Source organism: Mesoplodon mirus, assembly GCF_964341445.2.
Source record: "Mesoplodon mirus genome assembly, chromosome: 10".
In the NCBI taxonomy this organism is placed as follows: Eukaryota; Metazoa; Chordata; class Mammalia; order Artiodactyla; family Ziphiidae; genus Mesoplodon; species Mesoplodon mirus.
The window spans coordinates 51,822,319-51,845,341 of NC_138986.1; the positions used below are offsets into that span (position 1 = coordinate 51,822,319).

Here is a 23,023-nt window from a genome sequence, read left to right on the forward strand (position 1 = left end):
ATAGATTTAATTGATATTTATAGGACATTCCATCCAAAAACAGCAGATTACACTTTCTTCTCAAGTGTGCACAGAACATTCTCCAGGATAGATCACATCTTGGGTCACAAATCAAGCCTCAGTAAATTTAAGAAAATTGAAATACTATCCAGCATCTTTTCTGACCACAATGCTATGAGATTAGAAATGAATTACAGGGGAAAAAACGTAAAAAACACAAACACATGGAGGATAAACACTACATTACTAAATAACCAAGAGATCACTGAGGAAATCAAAAATACCTAGAGACAAATGACAATGAAAACACGCCAATCCAAAACCTATGGGATGCAGCAAAAGCAGTTCTAAGAGGGAAGTTTATAGCTATACAAGCCTACCTCAAGAAACAAGAAAAATCTCAAATAATCTAACCTTACACCTAAAGGAACTAGAGAAAGAAGAACAAAAAAGTTAGCAGAAGGAAAGAAATCATAAAGATCAGAGCAGAAATAAATGAAATAGAAACAAAGAAAACAATAGCAAAGCTCAATAAAACTAAAAGCTGGTTCTTTGAGAAGATAAACAAAATTGATAAACCATTAGCCAGACTCATCAAGAAAAAGAGGGAGAGGACTCAAGTCAATAAAATTAGAAATGAAAAAGGAGAAGTTACAACAGACACCACAGAAATACAAAGCATCCTAAGAGACTACTACAAGCAACTCTATGCCAATAAAATGGACAACCTGGAAGAAATGGACAAATTCTTAGAAAGGTTTAACCTTCCAAGACTGAACCAGGAAGAAATAGAAAATATGAACAGACGAATCACAAGTAATGAAATTGAAACAGTGATTAAAAGTCTTCCAACAAACAAAAGTCCAGGACCAGATGGCTTCACAGGTGAATTCTATCAAACATTTAGAGAAGAGCTAACACTGATCCTTCTCAAACTTTTCCAAAAAATTGCAGAGGAAGGAACACTCCCAAACTTATTCTGTGAGGCCACCATCACCCTGATACCAAACCCAGACAAAGATACTACAAAGAAAGAAAATTACAGACCAATATCGCTGATGAATATAGATGCAAAAATCCTGAACAAAATACTAGCAAACAGAATCCAACAACACATTAAAAGGATCATGCACCATGATCAAGTGGCATTTATCCCAGATATGCAAGGATTCTTCAATATGTGCAAATCAATCAATGTGATACACCATATTAACAAATTGAAGAATAAAAACCATATGATCATCTCAATAGATGCAGAAAAACCTTTTGACAAAATTCAACACCCATTTATGATAAAAACTCTCCAGAAAGTAGGCATAGAGGGAACCTACCTCAACATAATAAAGGCCATATATGACAAACCCACAGCAAACATCATTCTCAGTGGTGAAAAACTGAAAGCATTTCCTCTAAGATCAGGAACGAGACAAGGATGTCCACTCTCACCGCTATTATTCAACATAGTTTTGGAAGTCCTAGCCTCGGCAATCAGAGAAGAAAAAGAAATAAAAGGAATACAAATTGGAAAAGAAGAAGTAAAACTGTCACTGTTTGCAGATGACATGATACTATACATAGAGAATCCTAAAGATGCCACCAGAAAACTACTAGAGCTAATCAATGAATTTGCTAAGGTTGCAGGATACAAAATTAATGCACAGAAATCTCTTGCATTCCTATACACTAATGATGAAAAATCTGAAAGAGAAATTAAGGGAACACTCCCATTTACCATTGCAACAAAAAGAATAAAATACCTGGGAGTAAACCTACCTAGGGAGACAAAAGACCTGTATGCAGGAAACTATAAGACACTGATGAAAGAAATTAAAGATGATAACAACAGATGGAGAGATATACCATGTTCTTGGATTGGAAGAATCAATATTGTGAAATGACTATACTACCCAAAGCAATCTACAGATTCAATGCAATCCCTATCAAATTACCAATGGCATTTTTTATGGAACTAGAACAAAAAATCTTAAAATTTGTATGGAGACACAAAAGACCCCGAATAGCCAAAGCAGTCTTGAGGGAAAAAAACGGAGCTGGAGGAATCAGACTCCCTGACTTCAGACTATACTACAAAGCTACAGTAATCAAGACAATATGGTACTGGCACAAAAACAGAAACATAGATCAATGGAACAAGATAGAAAGCCCAGAGGTAAACCCACGCACCTTTGGTCAACTAATCTATGACAAAGGAGGCAAGGATATACAATGGAGAAACGACAGTCTCTTCAATAAGTGTTGCTGGGAAAACTGGACAGCTACGTGTAAAAGAATGAAATTAGAACACTCCCTAACACCTGCACAAAAATAAACTCAAAATGGATTAGAGGCCTAAATATAAGACCGGACACTATAAAACTCTTAGAGGAAAACATAGGAAGAACACTCTTTGACATAAATCACAGCAAGATCTTTTTTGATCCACCACCTAGAGAAATGGAAATAAAAACAAAAGTAAACAAATGGGACCTAATGAAACTTCAAAGCTTTTGCATAGCAAAGGAAACCATAAACAAGATGAAAAGACAACCCTCAGAATGGGAGAAAATATTTGCAAACAAATCAACGGACAAAGGATTAATCTCCAAAATATATAAACAGCTCATGCAGCTAAATATTAAAAAGCAAACAACCCAATCCAAAAATGGGCAGAAGACCTAAATAGACATTTCTCCAAAGAAGACATACAGCTGGCCAAGAAGCACATGAAAAGCTGCTCAGCATCATTAATTATTAGAGAAATGCAGATCAAAAGTACAATGAAGTATTATCTCACACCAGTTAGAATGGGCTTCATCAGAAAATCTACAAACAACGAATGCTGGAGAGGGTGTGGAGAAAAGGGAACCGTCTTTCACTGTTGGTGGGAATGTAAACTGATACAGCCACTATGGAGAACAGTATGGAGGTTCCTTAAAGAACTAAAAATAGAATTACCATATGACCCAGCAATCCCACTACTGGGCATATACCCAGAGAAAACCACAATTCAAAAAGACACATGCACCCCAATGTTCATTTCAGCACTATTTACAATACCCAGGTCATGGAAGCAATTTAAATGCCTATCGACAGACGAATGGAGAAAGAAGATGTGGTACATACATACAATGGAATATTACTCTGCCATAATAAGGAACGAAATTGGGTCGTTTGTTGAGACGTGGATGGATCTAGAAACTGTCATACAGAGTGAAGTAAGTCAGAAAGAGAAAAACAAATATCACGTATTAACGCATATATGTGGAACCTAGAAAAATGGTACAGATGAAGCGGTTTGCAGGGCAGAAATTGAGACACAGATGTAGAGAACAAACGTATGGACATGAAGGGTGTAAAGCCGCGGGATGGTGAGGATGGTGGTGGGATGAATTGGGAGATTGGGATTGACATGTATACACTGATGTGTATAAAATGGATGACTAATAAGAACCTGCTGTATAAAAGTAAATAAATAAATAGAAAAAAACTATTTATTAGGTTTATAGACGTGTGTAATTCAAAAAAAAAAAAACTACTGTTACCTTGATATCAATGTCCCAATCTGCTTTTTACCTATATTTACATGTTGGTACTAGTACCTGTGGTGATTTAAGAAATACTGTTCATAGTGTGTTCTGTGTGTGCGTGTGTGTGTGTTTCATGAGAGATAAAATGGACAAATGAGTCACTGGCAAAAGAACAGCATGACTGTGCAGGGGAAAAAAAAAACTTCATCCCTAAAAGGAATAAGGAGGCTATTTGAGGCTACTTTACAATCATCAGAGTCCACAACTATATACCACATTAAAGAGTGTTTGCCTTCATTGACATGGCTGCAAAGAAAAAAAAAAAAGTGATAGACAATAATTAGAAATATAGGGTATTTGTACAGGTTCATTTCAGTCTCTTTGTCTGCAAAATATATCATTTCTAGTCTTTCATGAGAAGCCCCAAGCTAGAACCACCCAGCTGAGTCACTTCTGAATTCCTGACCCAAAGAAATTGTGAAACACAATAAAAGTTTATTATTGTTTTTTTGTTTGTTTTTTTTTTGCGGTACGCAGGCCTCTCGCCGTTGTGGCCTCTCCCGTTGCGGAGCACAGGCTCCGGACGCGCAGGCTCAGCGACCATGGCTCACGGGCCTAGCCACTCCGCGGCATGTGGGATCTTCCCGGACCGGGACACGAACCCGTGTCCCCTGCATCGGCAGGCAGACTCTCAACCACTGCGCCACAAGGGAAGCCCCTATTATTGTTTTAAGCCACTAAGTTTGGGGTAATTTATTATGCAGCAGTAGATAATTAATATACATATCCATGTCCTTTGCCATATAATCGTGATGCATGTAAACAGGGTATTCTTATATTCCCTTTAACTCTAAGCTTAGCCATTTGATTTGCTTTGGCTAATAGGAGGCTCTCTTGGGCCTCTGCCATCACCATGAGAAAAACATGCCCTGGCTAGACTGCTGGTCCAAGAAGAATGGGAGACACTTGGAGCAGAACCTCTCCACCCAACCCAGTGACATGCAGTGATAAGCAGAGCCACCAATCTAGATTAGCTGAATCCCAACTGGTCCACAGACACATGAGCAATAATAAATGATTATTGTTTGAATCAACTGAGTCTGGGGGTAGCTTTACCATGAGTGAACTGGAGTCAGATGGAGTCAGAGAATCCATGGGAACCTGAAGGTCTAGGCCAAGCCCTTAATTAGGGTTCGGATTTGAGGAGCTAATTGGAGGCTTCTAGCCTGAGTACCGAAGCCTTGCCTTCTAGGGCTAGGACCCACTTAGTAACTGGAATGCCAACTGCCCCCTGGCTGGAGAGAGCAGAGGTTTGGTATTTGGAGTTTCAGGAAATCCATGTCAAGACTGTTTATGAAGCACCTACAGTGGGGGTTTTTTTGTGTGCTTTTCTTAAAGTTTCCATAGTTTATTAATTCTCTTACGAAAAATCTGCATAATCACCACAAATAAAGTCACTGCAAAATCTGCACCTTCTTTTTGCCAGCACCAACTTTCTTCAGTCTGTTTTTGTGTTCTTTTCACTGTTTTCTTGAGATCTTTTTCTTCTCATAAAAACCATGTCTTGCAAGCCTGTGTTTGGCTTCATGAATTGTAAATCATGCTGAAGCCAGGTGTCTTGCTACTACCAAAATGGGTTTTTTTAAGCCAAATTCAAAGATGACATCAAGTGTGGTTTTGTACATTTTAGCAAGTTTTCCCCAAATTTCTGTCTAAGGCACTGTTGCCTTCCTTCCCAGGATGAAGGTCATCAGTGATCATTTGTTTCCACTGAAGTAGTTGGTTGGTCATGCACTTCCTGGTTAGGATATATACCATGTTGTTCATGATGGCAGTCGATCCTCAGCAGCCAGAGAGGACTACAGTGTTTTATATGGAGACATTATTGTGCAGTGTGCAAACAGAAGCATGGGATAATGATGGAAAATTCAGAGCTTTGCAGACTATTCCCATAAAAATGGGTGAAGGTGGCCAGGGGAGGTTGACTAGAGAAAGGAAATAAGTGCATTTGAGTTCAAAGAAGCTAACTAACCTTATTAAAGTGGAATGGAGCTCATACTGAAAATTTTCTTTTATAGGTTAGAAATAGGAAAATTTCATTTTCCTTTCTTTGAAGTAAAAAATATCCCAAGTATATATGCATGTAAAAACTACCTTTAAAAGAAAACGTATTTTAAGAGATTTGAAAGTGAAACAGTGAGTACAGTATAAAAGCATTAAGATACTCTGGGGTGTATTTCCTTGGTACATTTACTCACAACTTGTCTCTCTCATTGTACCCAAGGCATGTATTAACGAGCTAATAAAACATGCCATGTCTTGTTTTATTGTTTGCTGGGCATCTATCTGTTCAAGCTTGTATCACTCACATATCCAAGACTTCAAAGATGCTGATGGTGGTGATAATAAATACCTATAATTTTACTAACATCCTTTTTTCATAAAGTAGACACAGTCTTAAGGCATTCGTTGCAAATAAAACTGTTGAATTTATTCAGATTTAAAAGCTATTGAGTATGGTTTAAATGTTTTTTTATTATGAAATATATCAAGCATACAAAAGAGTGTACATGACAGATATATACAGTTTAAAGACTGAAAATAAAATAAAATACCTAGGTGCCCACTACCACATTTAAGAAATAATGCTGTCTATATTTTTTTAATTCACAAAATGTTTTTATTTAAAAGAAAAAACAGAAGATGTATTGTGAAGTAAGCTTATTAGAAATCAAATATAGGAATATTATGTTAGATATGCAAAGGTGAGAAAGCAAAGGTCGATACAGATATGAAGAAGGCAGAAAAGCTCTTGGTGACTGAGAAAGCTAAGTGTGTGTAATAGCCCTTTCGATTAAGCAGGCCCTCAAGTTTAGAGTGGGTATGGTTGGTGAATGTTTTTATTTGATAGATGTTTAAATTGAATTTGTATGCCATTTAGAGGTACTCCAGGTCACTCACTGTCAGCTATCGCAGCAAAACATCTTAAAAGGCAGTTTATTTGCCTGAGAGATGAAGCATCTCTATTAAGCTTGTAAATTGTTTAATAGAATACCATTTTGATCACAGGACAAGAATAGACCATTCAGAAAATGAAGCCCAAGACCTCAATTACCATCTGTCTATGTGCCAGTAAGTCCCGATTTAATCTCCATCCCAAATCATTACGAATATTTTGCTGCTTATTCAATATTTCCACCTGGTGGTATCACAGGCATCTCAGACTCAGTACTTATAAGACCAGATGTATGACCTTTCTCTCCAAACCCATTCCATTGTCCTCTGTCTTCATGAAGAGCACCACCATTCATCCAGACTCTCAAGTCAAAAACTTATGAGTCATCCTTAATACTTCTGCCCCTCACCAGGCTTAGCCCCATGGCTGCCTTACTCCATCTCCTGTATCATCACCTTAGCCAGAAGCATAACTGAGAGGGAGCAGAGAAAGCAAGTTGCTTTCCTCAGCACTCTCTTCAGTAGTAGACTGTGGTAGTTAAAAACAAAACAAAAAAGGCCACAAATTCTTTAACTCTCCTCCCATTGTCTCCTATCGAGTGGTGAGGATATATGACCCTTGAACCTCAGTGGGCTTGTGATCCCCTCAACTGATAGAATAGGGTAGAAGTGACACTATCTGAATTCTCAGGCTGGGCCATTAAAGGGTCTCTTAGAATTGCTCCCTCTCTTGAAACATTCCCTGTCTCTGCCCCCTCTCAGAATTTAACCACCATGCAGTGAGAGACCATGGGTAGGTGCTCCAGCCCCCCATCCCAGATGGGCCTGATGTGTGGGGGACTCAGCCAGTTCATTGGAAGTGGACCTCTAGTAGTTCAGCTCTTGCAGCCCCAGCCCTCTGAATCATCCCCAGCTTTTTAGGCCTTCCCACCTGAGGCCCCAGACATCATGGAACAGAGACAAGCTGTCTTCTCTGTTCCCTTCCTGAGTTCCTGACCCACAGAATCTGTGATCATGATAAAATGGTGGTGTTTTTTTTGCCCGTGAGTTTTGGGATAGTTTGTTACACAGAAATAGATAAGTAGAATATAGATCTTTCCAACATGCTGGTTAAGACCATGCTGAAAAGATGTTGGGAGAAACAGTATAAATATACTTCCAAAACATCACTGATTGAATCCTACTGATTTATAGAGAAGGTAGTTACTTTATTCAGCTTGGGCTGCTGTAACAAAATACCATAGACTGAGTGATTTAAACAACAGAAATTTATTTTCTCACAGTTCCGGAGATGAGAAGTCCAAGATGAAGGTTCTAGCAATTCAGTTTCTGGTGAGAGCTGTCTTCCTGGTTTGCAGATGACCGCCTTCTCACTGTGCACTCACATGGTGGAGAGAAAGTCGAGCAAGCCCTCTGGTGTCTCTCGTTATAAGGACACTAATCCCTACCCTTATGACTTAATTTAACCTTCTTTACATACTTACTGTAAATATAAACACACTGGCAGTTAGGGCTTCAACATATGAATTTTGCAAGGACACATACATTTGGTCCACAACAGTAGTCAAGAGCAGTACCTTGTTGATGCCCTCACTCCCCCACAATTGATGGCACAGGCTGCAGCCTGGCTTTACCCCATGCCTCCCCCTTTTGCATGGTCCAAGATGCCATCCCCTCTTGCCTGAGCAATTCCAGTAACCTCTTCCTTCTCCTCCGTGTGTACAATCCTCCCATCTTCTAGTCTTTCTCCACACCACCAGAGATCTCAAAATGCGAATCTGATGCTGCTGTTCCTTCATTTCAACCCCCCGTAACATCTCATCACTCCATGGATAAATACCAAAATCCTGAAAGTGACCCAAAAGACCCTGCATAATCCGACCCAGTCTATCCCTCCAACCTCACTTTGTACCATTTTTACCCTCACTGTCTGCATATCAGCCCCAGTAGCCTTCTCTCATTCCTCAGACATACCACTCTCCTTTGTATTTACAGTCCTTGCATACTTCTTCACCTTTACTAACTTACCCCTTATTCATCCTTCCTGTGTCAGCTCAAGTGTCACTTCCTCAAGGAAACTACTCCCCAAAGCCCCAGACTCAGTCAGGTTCTTTTATTAGTGCTGTCATAAAAGTATGTTCATGTTCCCCACTGGAAGTATCTCAGTTTGCAGTTACATATTTATCTGTGCGGTTATCTGATTGTCTGGCTTCCCTTCTAGACTGTAAGAACTGTGAATGCAAGGACTCTCTGGTTTTCTCACTGGTGTGAACACCTAAAACAATGCCTTGTCTGTAGAAGATACTCAGTAAATAAACAAATGAATGAATGGAGGAAATACAAATGGTTAATCAATGAAATTACTTCCAATATTTAAATGAAATGCCACTTTTCACCTGTTAAATTCACAAGTAAAACAGTAATTCTACTCAGTGACAAGACAGTCTCAAACTTGGCTGGTCAGTGTGCATATCAGAACCTTTCTATAAAACAACTTGCAGAATATTTTAAGAAACTTTAAAATGTTCAGATCTATTGACCCAGTAATTCTAATCATAGACTCTATCTCTAGTAGCCAGCTTCCAAAGTGACCCCCAATGAGCCCCACCTCCTAGTATTCTGAGTCTAATTCCTTCCCATACTGTACTAGGTTGGTCTGTGTGACCAATAGCATACGGCAGAAATGATGATGTGTCACTTCCAAGATTAGGTTATGAAAGATTGTGACGCTTCCTCCCGGGGTGTGCTCTCACTCTCCCTCATTCTACTGGATCAGTTGCTCTGGGGAAGCCAGCTACCATGTCATAGGAGCAGCCCTGCAGAGTGACCCACGTGGCAAGGAACTAACACCTGCTGCCAGCAACCGCCCGAGCGAGCTTGGGAGCGGATTCTCCAGACCCTTTTTGTGGCTGTTGCCTGAGCGAACAGCTTGACCACAGTCTCCTGAGACATCCTGAGCTGTAACCAGCTAAGCCGTGCCTAGACTCCTGACCCTCAGAAACTCTGAGATAATAAGTGTGTGTTGTTTTAAGATGCTGCATTTGTGGGTAATTTGCTATGTGGCAATAGATAACTAATACTCCATCCTAAGGAAATTCTTCCTAAAATGTTTTAGTAGTTTGCTAATGTTGGCAATGCAGACTTTATATAGTATAAACATTTCTCATCTTAAGGAATGAATTAATTCATTGAAATGCTTTCAGCTGCAACAAATGGGAAATCCAATTAAATAGATATAAAAGTAAGGAAACATGTTTTACTCTAACTGAGCATGCAGAGGTAGTCAGGCATCAAGGGACAGTTAACATGACAACTCCAGATATCAAGGTTTTCTCTATATCTCTGTTCTGCTTCCTAGTGTCCTCTTTATTTTCAAGCTTATGGCAGTTTGGCTACAGTAGTCCTGGGTGTGGCTCATCAAGACAGCAACATCCACAGGTGCCACTTTTGCCTGGATCTCTTTCTAGGAGCTCTGCAGTATATTTTCCTCGTGTCTTATTGCCTAGAATTGGACCACATGCCCATTCCTAAATTAATCATTGACAAGAGCAGTGACTACCTGAACAAAATTGGGGTTTGTTAGTAAGGAGAGAGAGGGAAGTAGATCCTCGGTGGGCGACTGTCGTGTACACAGTAGGGAGTATCTTGTTTCACTTTTTGATCAGCTCAGATTGCTCTTGCCTCTCAGTTCCCGCTGGCCACCACTATATGTCATCCCTGCTTACCTGGAATATAACTTAACCCCTAATGGATCTTCCAGTTGTTGCCCCTCCAGTCAAACTGCCTCTGTAGCAACCCATCTAATTGCATGTGTAGTCATATAACTTCCTGCTGAAGACAGTTTTCTAGCACCTAAGTAATAAGATCCAACCCTCTGGACCTCTTACCTACCTGTCTAGTCTTGTCCTTCTTCATCTACCTTTCCCACTGTCTGCTTCAACAATATGGAACTAATATTGATGCCCCAAAGTCATCTCATACCTTATCTTCCTGGCTAATTCCAGTTTATTATTCAGAACCTGATTCAGCTAACAGTTCTCCAATGGAAGCCTTCCTTGGTAAAACTAGTCACTCCCTTCTCTGTGCTGTAAGCATAGCTTTCTTTTCACATACCAAACTAGTTCCTGTGTACTGTCTTTCTCCCTTACTGAACTTCTGCTAAAGGTCAAGGAGTAATACCTAATTCTCAAATCTGTAGTGCCTGGCGTAGTAAGCACACACACAAATTAACTGAACTGCATCTACTGCACGTTTACATGGTATGTCAAGCACCAACATACACTGCACATTTCAAAGCAAGCCAAGTTTCCCTTTGATGCTGTTTGTTCATCTCAAAGAATTAAGCAGCGTTCCCTACTGCCCCTACTGTGCAACCCCTCTGAAGACTATCTGCCGCCCTCTAGCTGTTCAAAGCTTTCCCCATCCCAAGGATACCCCTTGCTGAAGGATTTGAGCTGTAAAATAGTCTTCCCTTCTCCATCCTGACCCCTCCTCAACATATCATTCCCATACATCTCAGCAAGAACTGGCTCATGGGGAGTACAGGAAGGGGCTGGCTAGCCCTAGACCAGAGAATTCCTGACTTTTAAATTCCCTGACAACTGTTCTCTCTAATGTGTGAGTAAAATTTTAATAGCTTTATTTATTATATAGAAGCACTTTTTAAAACAGACTTTAGTTATACATTTATCACATCTTATCAGTTTCTCCCATGATTTACATAGATACCTACTTTACTGTCTCCAGTGTGATTGGATTATAAATCAAAGCAAATTATTTCATCCTATTAGATGATGCTGTTAAAATGTTATACTCTTTCCCCCTTCCTCAGGATTCCTGAAAAAATACTATGATATCTACTATTCCTAATCTTGTTACTTATATGCTCTAGATTCTTGGATCTTTTCAGTGGATATTATTAAAAGAGTTAATTTACAGGTTTAAAATACTTTGTTGATACATAAATGAAACGTGTCATTTACTCTTAAATACAACCTACTTTTTAGACTCTAAAAGATATTTTTAAGTATTTCTACTATGTATTAAGCAAAATAGAATCCGACTGCTATACAGCTAAGACCCATCTCTGCCGTTTACTAATGTCTGATCATGATGGAAATACAGTCTTCAAGTTCTTCTTACCTATTGAATGGGAATAATGATAATTAAGATTTTTGAGAGGTAATAGAATAATGAACATGAAAGTGTCATCACTTATTGTTGACTCCCAGGAAATATTAGATTCTATTCTCCCCCTTGCTTTCTTCTTATCCCTAAATTTAGGGAATCTTTTTGAAATTTTCCTTGACTTAAAAAAAAAAAAAGCTGGTAAACATTTTGGCTGTTGTTTAGCTTCTCAAAATAGCTGAAAAGGCTAATTCAAAGCAAACATTTAAAATGGTGAAATGTGGCATTAGATCTGATCTCTTATCAGACCCAAATTTATGCTGCATAAATATACAAAGATATATTTTAAAGATAAATTATAAAGGTAGCAGCTCAATATACAAATCTGAAAGAAGCATGACAACAGGAAATATTTGCATGCTTTCTTTAAAGTACTTTTAACACTCTTCTTCTCTGATAATGTGAAAGATAGAAGTTTGGCTCGGCAGGTTCTGGTTGGGGCTAGAACATCTTCCTGAATCAATTAGTTTGCCTTTGTTCTGTGACCATGGACTAGACCTTTAATCCCAAGCAGCCACTTTACAAACACACTTTGGTTTCATGTAAATAGGTATGTACAAATGTATTACTACCATTAGGAAAGCAACTCAAAGTACACATTCCCCAGACAGCTCAGTAGCAGAACAGAATATTATATCTGAGTACAACCACCAGTGCCACTATCTTGGGAAACATCATCTTGCAAGCTTCAGGTATTTTTCCTGTGTGTTTTTTGAACTAACCTTGCTTGAGCAAAAAGGTCATGTTACAGTGAATGAGAAACCTACATTTTAAAAATTAATATCCTTCAGTCTGACAGTCATTCAATAGGTATGTTGACGTATATTACCTCTCTGAAAAAGAGAAAATCCCATCAAAAGTCAATGTTCACTGAATGTATCCTCCTTCTATAAACTGTACAGATGTAAGTTGATGCTGTAAGTATATCTGAATCTCATTTACTCTGACTGCTCTCGTTCATTTCACACCAATTCTGTATATCTGATGTCTGAAGATACTAATTTGGATGTGGTTATCAAACTAGTTTCTTGGTATTTTACAATTGTACATTAACTTTTCCTTTGTAATAAAGCATGCTCTCTTAATGTATACATGGCAAGCTGACAGAAGTGAATGGAGGGACTTTGTTTCATTTGTAACCAAGGTCACGATAGGTAATAATTTAATGTTCAGGGAATAGATTTTCTGATTAATTTAGGAACAGAATTATTGACTTATGACCTGATTAACTTATGATAGCAGATTTCAAGGAACTATATATTAATTGTTTCTCGGCTATCTGAATTTGCTAATTTTTTTTCAGAGATCGTGTATTACTTGAATTAAAATGTAGAAATGGTGAATAATAAAATGTCTTAATCACAATAAGGAAAATATAATAAAACTGAATCTTTGACCATTGGAGATCTTCCAAGAATTATTCTGAGATAGAACTATATTGATTTATCTATTATATTAATATCCACATGTAGATAGATATAGATGTCATTCCTGTATTGTGAGCTTCTTGAGGACAGGCTATTCATTAATAACTGTCTATTAATAAATATATTCATATCTATATTGCTTTACAAAGAAGCTAACCCATAATAGAAACTAAATAAATGTTTGTTATATGAATACATGAGGATGGTATACAAACCACGAAAAGTTAATTGAGAATCATATAACTTTTTAAAATGTTAAGCATTTGAGACCAAGAAATGTAAAATTTTATATTCATTACCCTTTTTTCTTTTTTAGCAACTTTGTTAAGATATATTTTACATACCATAAAATTAACCCATTTCAAGCATACAATTCAATGATTTTTAGTAACTTAATTGAGTGATACAACAATCACCATAAATCAATTTTAGAACATTTTCACATATACCCTATTAGGTCCCTTATGACCATTTACAGTTCCCACCCCCAGCCCAGGCAACCACTAATCTCCATTTCATAAAAATGGAGTCATTCAGTATGTGGTCTCATGGATGGCTTCTCTCACTGAGTGTAGTGTTTTTGAGGTTCATCCATGGCATAGCATGTGTCGGCGCTTTCTTCCTTTTTATTGCACAGTAGCATTCCATTGAATGGATATAGCTACTCATTAATTTTTAAAATTTTTAAAAGAACACACAATTACTTAATAAATGTAACAGATAAACACAGTTCTATTCATTTAACAAGGATTTGTTGAAAACTAAATATGGCCTAAGTGAATACAAATGTAAAGATGATTAAGACTGTATCCAGTCCTCAAGGAAACAAACAAATAAGCAGTCATACGATTCAGAGAGAACTAAGGGCTATTTTGAAATATGAATAAGGCTATGTTAGTCTAAAGAGGAAAGTATTTCTTGGGAGTATTTGAGAACGTTTCTCAAAGAAGTGATATTTGAACTGGATGTGTTCAATTTAATTGGAGGAGATGATAGTCTCTTTGAAAGGAATAATATTTTTAATTCACCCAAGTGTGAAAATACGTATTTTATTCAAGAAACACCAAATTGTCCTGTGTTGTTGAAATGCAGGTCTCAAAGGGACTATTTGGGGTAGGAGAAGGAGCCAGAAGTATTGCCTGGTACCATTGCCTTGAATCCTGTGCTATAGAGCTTATCTTCATTCTGTGGGTGGTAGGAAGGCATTCAGGGAAAATTATTTCAATTCTTTATTATGTTCAATATAGGACGGATAGGGGAAGGTGGAAAAGAGGGAAAGAGAAAGATACCAAAAGAAAGATAAAGATTCAGCAAATATTATTGCACACTTAATGCACTCTGTTGGGTGCTGATGATTCAGCAGAGGGCAAAACGAAGACCTTGCTTTCATGGAGCAGACATTCTAGTGACGGGGACAGGCAATAAGCCATTAAACAAATAACTATATCAGTGGTCCAGTAGTATCAAGGAAAAACATTTCAAGCAAGGTAGAGAGACAGGAAATGATGGGGAAGGGATGTGGAATTGATATTTGATTACAGACCCAAAAACAATGAGGAATTGAACCATGTAAACATCTGGGGAGAGGAAGTGACAGAGAATAGCAGGTATGGAGGCCTGAAGGAGGAACAGGCCTGGAGTGTTTGCACAACAGCACAAAGGCCAGTATGCTTCTGTCTGGCTTATGTTTTAAAAGGATCACCCAGGCAGCTGGATGAACAATAGACCATAACCTTGTATGTATTTAATTTCACATGTGTGGGCACTTGTATGTAGGATTAATTCCTGGAAGTAGGATTGCCGGGTCGCAGGGCAGATACATTTGTAATTTTGATAGACATTACAAAATTTCTATCCAATCTCCACTTCCACCAGTCATTTTTTTTTTCATTTTCATGTCTTTTTAGTATCATTATTTATTTGTTTATTTATTTTATTTTTTAAATATCTTTATTGGAGTATAATTGTTTTACAGTGTTTTGTTAGTTTCTGCTGTAGAGCAAAGTGAATCAGCTATATGTATACATAAATCACCATATCCCCTCCCTCTTGCGTCTCCCTCCCCCCTCCCTATCCCACCCCTCGAGGTGGTCACAAAGCACCAAGCTGATCTCCCTGTGCTATGCGGCTGCTTCCCACTAGCTATCTATTTTACATTTGGTAGTGTATATATGTCCATGCCACTCTCTCACTTCGCCCCAGCTTCCCCTCCCCCCGCCCCGTGTCCTCAAGTCCGTTCTCTACATCTGCGTCTTTATTCCTGCCCTGCCACTAGGTTCATCAGTACCGTTTTTTTAGATTCCTTATATGTATGTTAGCATACGGTATTTGTTTTTCTCCTTCTGACTTCACTCTGTATGACAGACCCTACCGGTCATGTTTGAGATGCCTGTTTCTTCACAGCCTCACCAACACTGAGTGACGCTTTAAGGCGGCGGAAAGTGGTTTGTTTGTTTGTTTGGTCAGAAGCCTCCAAATCAAGATGTTGTCAGGGTTGTATTCCTTCTGGAGGCTCTAGGGGAGAATCCCTTTCCTTGCCCTTCCTAGTTTCCACCTTCATTTCTTGGTTTGTGGCTTCATCCTGCATCTTCAGACCCTGCTGCCTCCCGTTTATGAGGATCCTTTTGACTGCATTAGGCTCATCCAGTTAATCTGGGATAATTCCTCCATCTCAAGATCCTGAACTTAACGTAACTGCAAAGTCCGCTTTACCATGTAAGGTAACATTCACAGACTCTAGGGATTAAGATGTGGCTATCTTTGTGGGGGACCATTATTAGCCTACCACAGGGAGATTTGTCATTCATCTGTGATAGAAAGTGCACATACCTTTCCTTATCGTCTTTTGTCTTCTATTGTTGTCTGTGGTTCTTTTGCTTTTATTTTTTGCTATGTGGAGTTTATCCTGATCAATTGTGTGAAATGCAGAGCAGTCTTAATTTTCTTCCAGAAAGCTATTCAGTTGTACCAGCACCATTTACTGAAAAGTGCAACTTTTCCCTAAAATATAGTAAATTCCTGTGTATAGTTTGATTGATTCCTGGACTTTGTATCTCGTTCCATCGTTTGTCTATCTAAAAAGTGCACTTTTTTTTTTTAATTACCGAGGCTTTATAATATAGTATCTGGTAGGGCTAGACATCATTACTCTCCTCATCTACCCTTCTTCCCCCCACCTCACCCTACACTGCTCTTCTTTTTCATGGCTTCCTGCTTATTCTGGCTATTCTTCATGCTGTTTCCAATATGAACTTTAGAATCAGCTTGCCTAAGTTGGGGGGGGTGGAGGGGTGGAGGGGTGGTGTTAATTTTATTGGAGTAACTTTATGAGGTTGGATCTTACTATCTTTAAACATGATATGCCTTTATATTTATTTAACTTGCTTTCCTTCAGTAGTATTTTAACATTTTCTTCATATCAATTTTGTACATTTCTAAGTTTATTCCCAGCTTTTAAATCTTTTTTTCATAGATATAATGGAAGAAAAGGCCCTATTTACAATACTTTCTGATTAGTTTTTATGTATGAAAGCTATGGTTACATCTATTATGTTAATTATAAATTATATTGATTTTATATGCTGCTACCTTACTGAATTATCTTCTTGTTTTAGTAGTTTTTTGGTTGAGTTTTGTATATTGGTCTTCCCCAAATACAGTTATACTGTCTTCAAATACTGATAGTTAAACTCTTCCTTTCTAATTTTTATACAGCTATCCTTTTCTTGCCTCTTCTATTACATTGTTAAATAGCAATGGTATTGTGTTCATCTCTGTCCTGTTCCTGATTTTAGGAAGAAGGGCTCATGTGTTTCCCCATAAAGTACTTGCTAACTTTTGGGTGATCATGCGTGCTTGTGCACACACACACACAAACACAGGCACCTGTCATATTAAAGAAATATACATCTGGAATGAGGGCATTTTTTTTTCCTTGTTAAAATAGTTCCTGTTTCTGCAGAAACTTCATTATTAGATTAATCTGTGATGGATGAGTTATCATAATTCAAGTATACAGTTCTTATTTTCTATCAACTATTCATTGTCATGCAATAGTAAAAGCATTAAAGATGCAGCAAGCTTACAAAGTACTATTTTCTAAAAGAAATAGGAGGCATTTTCTTCTTTATTATTGTACTTTTGGTTATGCAGACACTTTGATGTTATAAATTTTTATGTCACCCATAAATCTGGTCAGAAATTACTTTTGATTTTGTTGATTAAGTTAAGCAGTCTACAGTAGGATAGAGTACGGGGTACAAGTGGTCCAAAGTAAGATAAAAGACTACGATAAAAATGATAGATCTTAAAAGAGAAACTGGTTTATGCACTAAACATTTTGTGCTTTGGTCTAATATTAACATGACATCTGTGTAAAATGACAAAAAGAACCAGTGTTGAATCACATTCGTTATATTTTCAGTCATTCTGCATTATCCCAGATTGCTAAATATGTTCTTTGCATGAAGTTTGAATTACTGTATACATTTAGTGTCCTATATGACATTTTTGTCATTGGTAGAGATTTCAGTAATTAAAACGGGAAACAGGAGCTTAGGTTATTTTCCTTACCAAAACTATGTTCCTTGGAACTACATTACTGTGATGGTTTTCGTGCTCTTGTACATTGGATGTCTTAAGCTGAGTGCAGTTTAGGGGATCCTTTCTATATAATTACAGGAAGGTCTTTCTTTCCTTCAACACTGTGATCTGACCTGTGACAAATCTGTACTATAGTATGTAAATGACTAACAAGTCAACTGCAAACCAACTGAATGTACAAATCTTAGTGCTGGTGCCGAAATCTCTTCAGAATAGTGATCATGATCTCAAAGTTTATTTCAAAATTTGCAAGCATCAAGTGTCAGTCATAATTGAAGATGAAACACTAATGAATTCTCATGCTTTAGGTGTACTTGCTTTTTAGATTTTTTGGTTCTCTGCTATTTTTACCATACTGTTTGATTTAAATTTCCTACACGCAGGACTTCCCTGGTGGCGCAGTGGATAAGACTGCGCTCCCAATTCAAGGGGCCTGGGTTGATCTCTTGTCAGGGAACTAGATCCCACATGCATGCCGCAACTAAGAGTTTGCATGCCACAACTAAGGAGCCCGCATGCCGCAACTAAGTAGCCCTGGAGCTGCAACCAAGGAGCCTGCCTGCCACAACTAAGGAGCCCTTGAGCCTCAGCTAAGGAGCCCACCCACCGCAACTAAGACCCGGCACAACCAAATAAATAAATATTTTTTTAAATAATAAATAAATCAGGGCTTCCCTGGTGGCGCAGTGGTTGAGAGTCCGCCTGCCGATGCAGGGGACACGGGTTCGTGCCCCGGTCCGGGAAGATCCCATATGCCATGGAGCGGCTGGGCCTGTGAGCCATGGCCGCTGAGCCTGCACGTCCGGAGCCTGTGCTCCGCAACAGGAGAGGCCACAACAGTGAGAGGCCTGCGTACCGCAAAAAAAAAAAAAAAAAAAAAAAATAATAATAATAATAATAATAAATAAATCAGTTTCCTACACACTAACTTCATTTGTGCCATTGAAATAAAATTGCTGTATATACATTTAAAAAAAAGAAGAAATACGCATCTGTTCCTGTTTTATTCAGTGCTTTTTTCCCATCAAGAATAGGAGTTGAATTTTGTCAAATGCATCTTTAGTATATGTGGAGAGATAATATGGTTTTTATCTAGGTTTATTAATATGATATTAACTTTACATATTTTAAAATCCATTCTCAGATTTCCAAAATTAAATGCTGTCATTTATTCGCAATGTTTTATGAAGCAGTTTATGCACTGTTTCTCCCCAAGTGGCTTTTTGATTATTAACACAATACTACGTTGCATATTTGTAACTGTTGCTATAAGTGGAACTCTCTTTTTGTTTAAAAGCATGTAAATTTAAGTTGAGAATTTGATCTGACCAATGAGTTGAAGATTCCCTTCAACATGGTGAAAGAGGTGGGGCTAAATCTAAGATCATTTTTTAATGGTGTCTAAGTTTTCTTATTATTTTTTATTTTGTCCCCAAATAATGGTGGAAGGAGAAGGATTTTGGTATGGGCAGCAGGAAGTAAAGTGTTTGGGTTAGTTAATCCTTCTGGATGGGTTCTAATTAGTTTGAGGTTCAAAGAAACACCGTAAAATGAGCATCATTATATATATCACTTCATCATCCTTGTCCTCAGAGAGCTAACTGCCTAAAGCAGAGCTGTCCACTAGGGTAGCCACCAGCTCCTTGTACCTACCGAGTACTTCAAATGTCACTAGTGATGTGCTGTAAGTGTAAAGTATACACTGATTTTGAAAAGTTAGTGTAAAAAAAGAATGTAAAATATCATTAATAATTTTATATTGATTATATGTTTTATTTTATTATAGTAATATTTTAGATATATTGGGATAGATAAAATGTCATTAAGATTAATGTCACCTGTTTCTTTTCACTTTTTTAATGTAGCTACTAGCAAATTTTTAATTGTATATGGGGCTTACATTATAATTTCATTGGACATCACTGGTCTAGAGTCAGTAGGTATGTGTATGCTTATGCTTACTTAAAGATACTAACTTTGATGAATAGTATGATCTAATCATACTCCATTGTAATGGGTTACCTTCTCTCTGATTTCTCTATCTACCTGCTTATAAGAGAATGCAGTTCCTTCACTATGCCCTTGGCATTTTAACATAAGTTAAAGACAATAGGATTCTTGTGTTTTGGAATACTAGCACTTAATTAAGAACTGACATGAATCTAGAAGAGAGTTAGTTTGAAGGTCTAAGTTTCTAATTTTGCCTTATAAGTATATTTTAATAGAAGTTCCCTAGCTCAAAATAAAATTTGCTTCAACATTTCTTTCATTTTTTCCTAATTACCCTAAAAAAGCAGTTCCCACATCCTTAGTTCTCTTTAGGTAGAGGTGAGGGTCAGCATCTTTTAGTTCTGTCTTGTTGCAACAGCCTGAGTGTTTTGAATAGTTCATTTCTTAACGCTTATTCTTCAAAAACCGAAACAATTAAATTACTCCTAAAACCTTTTTAATCTTGGCTTTTGTTGCAATTTTTAGGAAAATCGTATCACAGATGATATTGGAATATTGACTTGGAAAGAGCAGACTTTTCTCTCCCATGGTGCCTTATTAGCAAAGAGCTGCCAAGCTGCAATGGAATTAGCAAAGCATGATGCTGAGGTTCAGGATATGGCATTTCAGTATGGGAAGCACATGGCCATGAGTCATAAGGTATTTGCATACCCTTTCTATTTTTTCTGTTTTAAACAGCTAAAATGATACACAAGAAACCTTTTACTATTTAATAAACTGCTTTTATATCTCAAAAACTGTTTATTGAGTACATAAAATCTATCATTCCTGGTAGTTATTACATAATATAAACAGTATGATTGGTGAGCACTGCATAATTTTGATAGAAAGCTACAGCTTACTTAAACCATATTTGTGATGTTTGTCTCTTCTTACCACCTGAAAGGGTTCTTGAAAGAACTCTTGCAAATTATTAAATAACATGTAATGTTGCCAGTCACAAAAGGGAAGAATATTTGCATTTTTGTTACAGTTCCCTTATAGCTCCTATGTAAAGCAAACTGTGGAAAGTTAATGAAATTTAGAAATATATGGAGCAAAGTTGAAAGCTTTAATTCCAATAACTGATTCTTTTGAATGGGCATAATGAAATACAAAATGTCTCAAGATTAGCTGTTATTTTGTTACCTCCATGTATATGTAATTTTAAATTCCATTTAGTACATATTTCTTAGATGTCACTTAAATAGCTCATAAGAAGGGGGAAATATATACAAAAATATGTAATATCTCCAGATGAGTTTTTATGTGCTTTATTAAATCTTCGATTAATTTATTTATTATTTGATTATATTTATTAAATAAATAAAATTTCTGATCCTTACCTTGAACTTAAAAAGCAAAATAAAGGCTGCTGCCAAATTAAAAAGGAATATGTTAGGGGAAAACTATTCTAAAAGTTTTTTTAAGATTATTGTTAATCATATGAGCTGTTCTTTTGCTTATTAAAGTACATCTAGAAACTGAGTTCCTTAAGCTTAATTTTTCACTGTAGTAACTGGTGCTTTCTGAACATGACTAAAACATGCCAATGTATATGCATTTCACTGATTTAACTCTTTTCACTACTCCTTCTAGATAAATTCTGATCTCCAGCCTTTTATTAAAGAAAAGACCAGTGACTCCTTGACTTTTAATCTAAACTCAGCTCCTGTAGTCTTACATCAGGAGTTTCTTGGAAGAGACTTGTGGATTAAGCAGATCAGAGAGGTAAAATGAAATTACTCTTATTTTAGGTACCAATAGTATTTGGTTGATTTTAAAACATAGCTCATTTTATGATGATCTAAGACTAATCAGCCGTATGGAGCATATAGATCAGTCATATAAGAGCTTATTCATATAACAGGTAAAATTCTTAATTTATAATATACATTTTTGAGAGGTAAATGTTAGTTAAAAGTTAGAGACTGCAGTACTGTGTTTTCTTATTATCTGAATTCATAGAATACTGCAATACAAAACCTGTGCCTGTGGTGAATACTAATTAACTCAGATGATTTTTTTTTTCTAAAGGCTTTCAAAAACTGGGCTATGGTAATAGCACCACCCTTTAACTGATGGCAGTTTCCCATATGTAGACTCTAGCACAAGCTGCAAAATTCCAGGAGTTCTGCCTGTCACTTCATTGGGTTTTTTTAAAACAAACTTGGATCCTGAATACTCAAGTTCTGAGGCATTATCAAAGGAAAAAAAAAGTATGGTTAAGTAGGAGGGGTAAAGGGACTTGGGTGAATTTTCTACTTTTTTGTGGGAGAAGGAAGGTATGGAAGATGAGAGGGAGCTTTTTTGGGTTTTTCTTAAATCCAGAAACTTTTTTGGGTTTTTTTAAATCCAGGTACAAAAAGTTCTTGCCTTTTTATCCAGAACTTCATGGAATTTATTTAATTTGGTGGTTCTAATTGATTGGGTTAATCTGAGACTGGACATGGGAAAGCACGCACAGCTGAGGCGGACGGAGGTAGATGGCACACTTCAAGTAGAGAGAGCCTAAGATATCTGCTTTTGGAAAGATAAGATTTTCTCTCTCCAACCACTCCTCCCTAATAGATCTCAAAATACTTACAGCCAGCTTAAAATCTGTTATATTCACCAGGTAGAAAATGAGAGGATTCCTTTCTGGGGAAACTGTCAAACCCAGAGGAAAAGCCCTGCAGATGTGGACTTTTGGGGCTCCCTCAGTAAACATGCCGTAACCCTGGCCAGCTGCCTTACAGTGAGGTCCACCAGTTGACAAGCCTCAGAGTATCCAAGGGCACAGAATATCCAACTGAAGTAGAATAGCTAATAAAGGACCACTGGGCATTTGAGAGCAGCCTCTGCTGTGAAAGAACAAGTCAAAATCAAACTGATTAAAAAAAAAAAAAAAGGAGGGAACTTAGAGGAAACAGAGGCAGTGCAAGGGGGAAAAAAGACATTTCCAAATGTACTACAATCAATATATTCAGTGAGATAAGATATTAAATCCATGAAATAAGAACAGGTGATATGTAAAAAAGGACAATTCAAGAATAAGAAATCAGAATTATAAAGTATAAAAATATGAAAGCAGAATTTTTAAAAAAATCAGAAGAAGGGGCTTCCCTGGTGATGCAGTGGTTAAGAATCCGCTTGCCAATGCAGGGAACACAGGTTCGAACCCTGGACCAGGAAGATCGCACATGCCGCAGAGCAACAAAGCCTGTGCGCCACAACTGCTGAGCCTGTGCTCTAGAGCCCGTGTGCCACAACTACTGAAGTCCACGCACCTAGAGCCCGTGCTCCGCAACAAGAGAAGCCACCACAGTGAGAAGCCCGTGCACCACAACAAAGAGT

General features: G+C 37.5%; 1 protein-coding gene across 4 annotated transcripts in view; it reads left to right on the forward strand.

Moving 5' to 3' along the window:
- Positions 1–23,023, forward strand: part of PDSS2 (decaprenyl diphosphate synthase subunit 2) — a 268,202-nt gene that overhangs the window by 195,334 nt on the left and 49,845 nt on the right. For all 4 annotated transcript variants that reach the window (XR_014295138.1, XM_082634002.1, XM_082634003.1 and 1 more), the window contains 2 exons: positions 20,174–20,347; positions 21,287–21,418. Coding sequence is in view for 3 of the 4 variants with exons in the window: in XM_082634002.1 (XP_082490128.1) it covers positions 20,174–20,347; positions 21,287–21,418 (306 nt within the window). In the remaining variant the exon portion in view is untranslated. The remainder of the gene's footprint in view (positions 1–20,173; positions 20,348–21,286; positions 21,419–23,023) is intronic.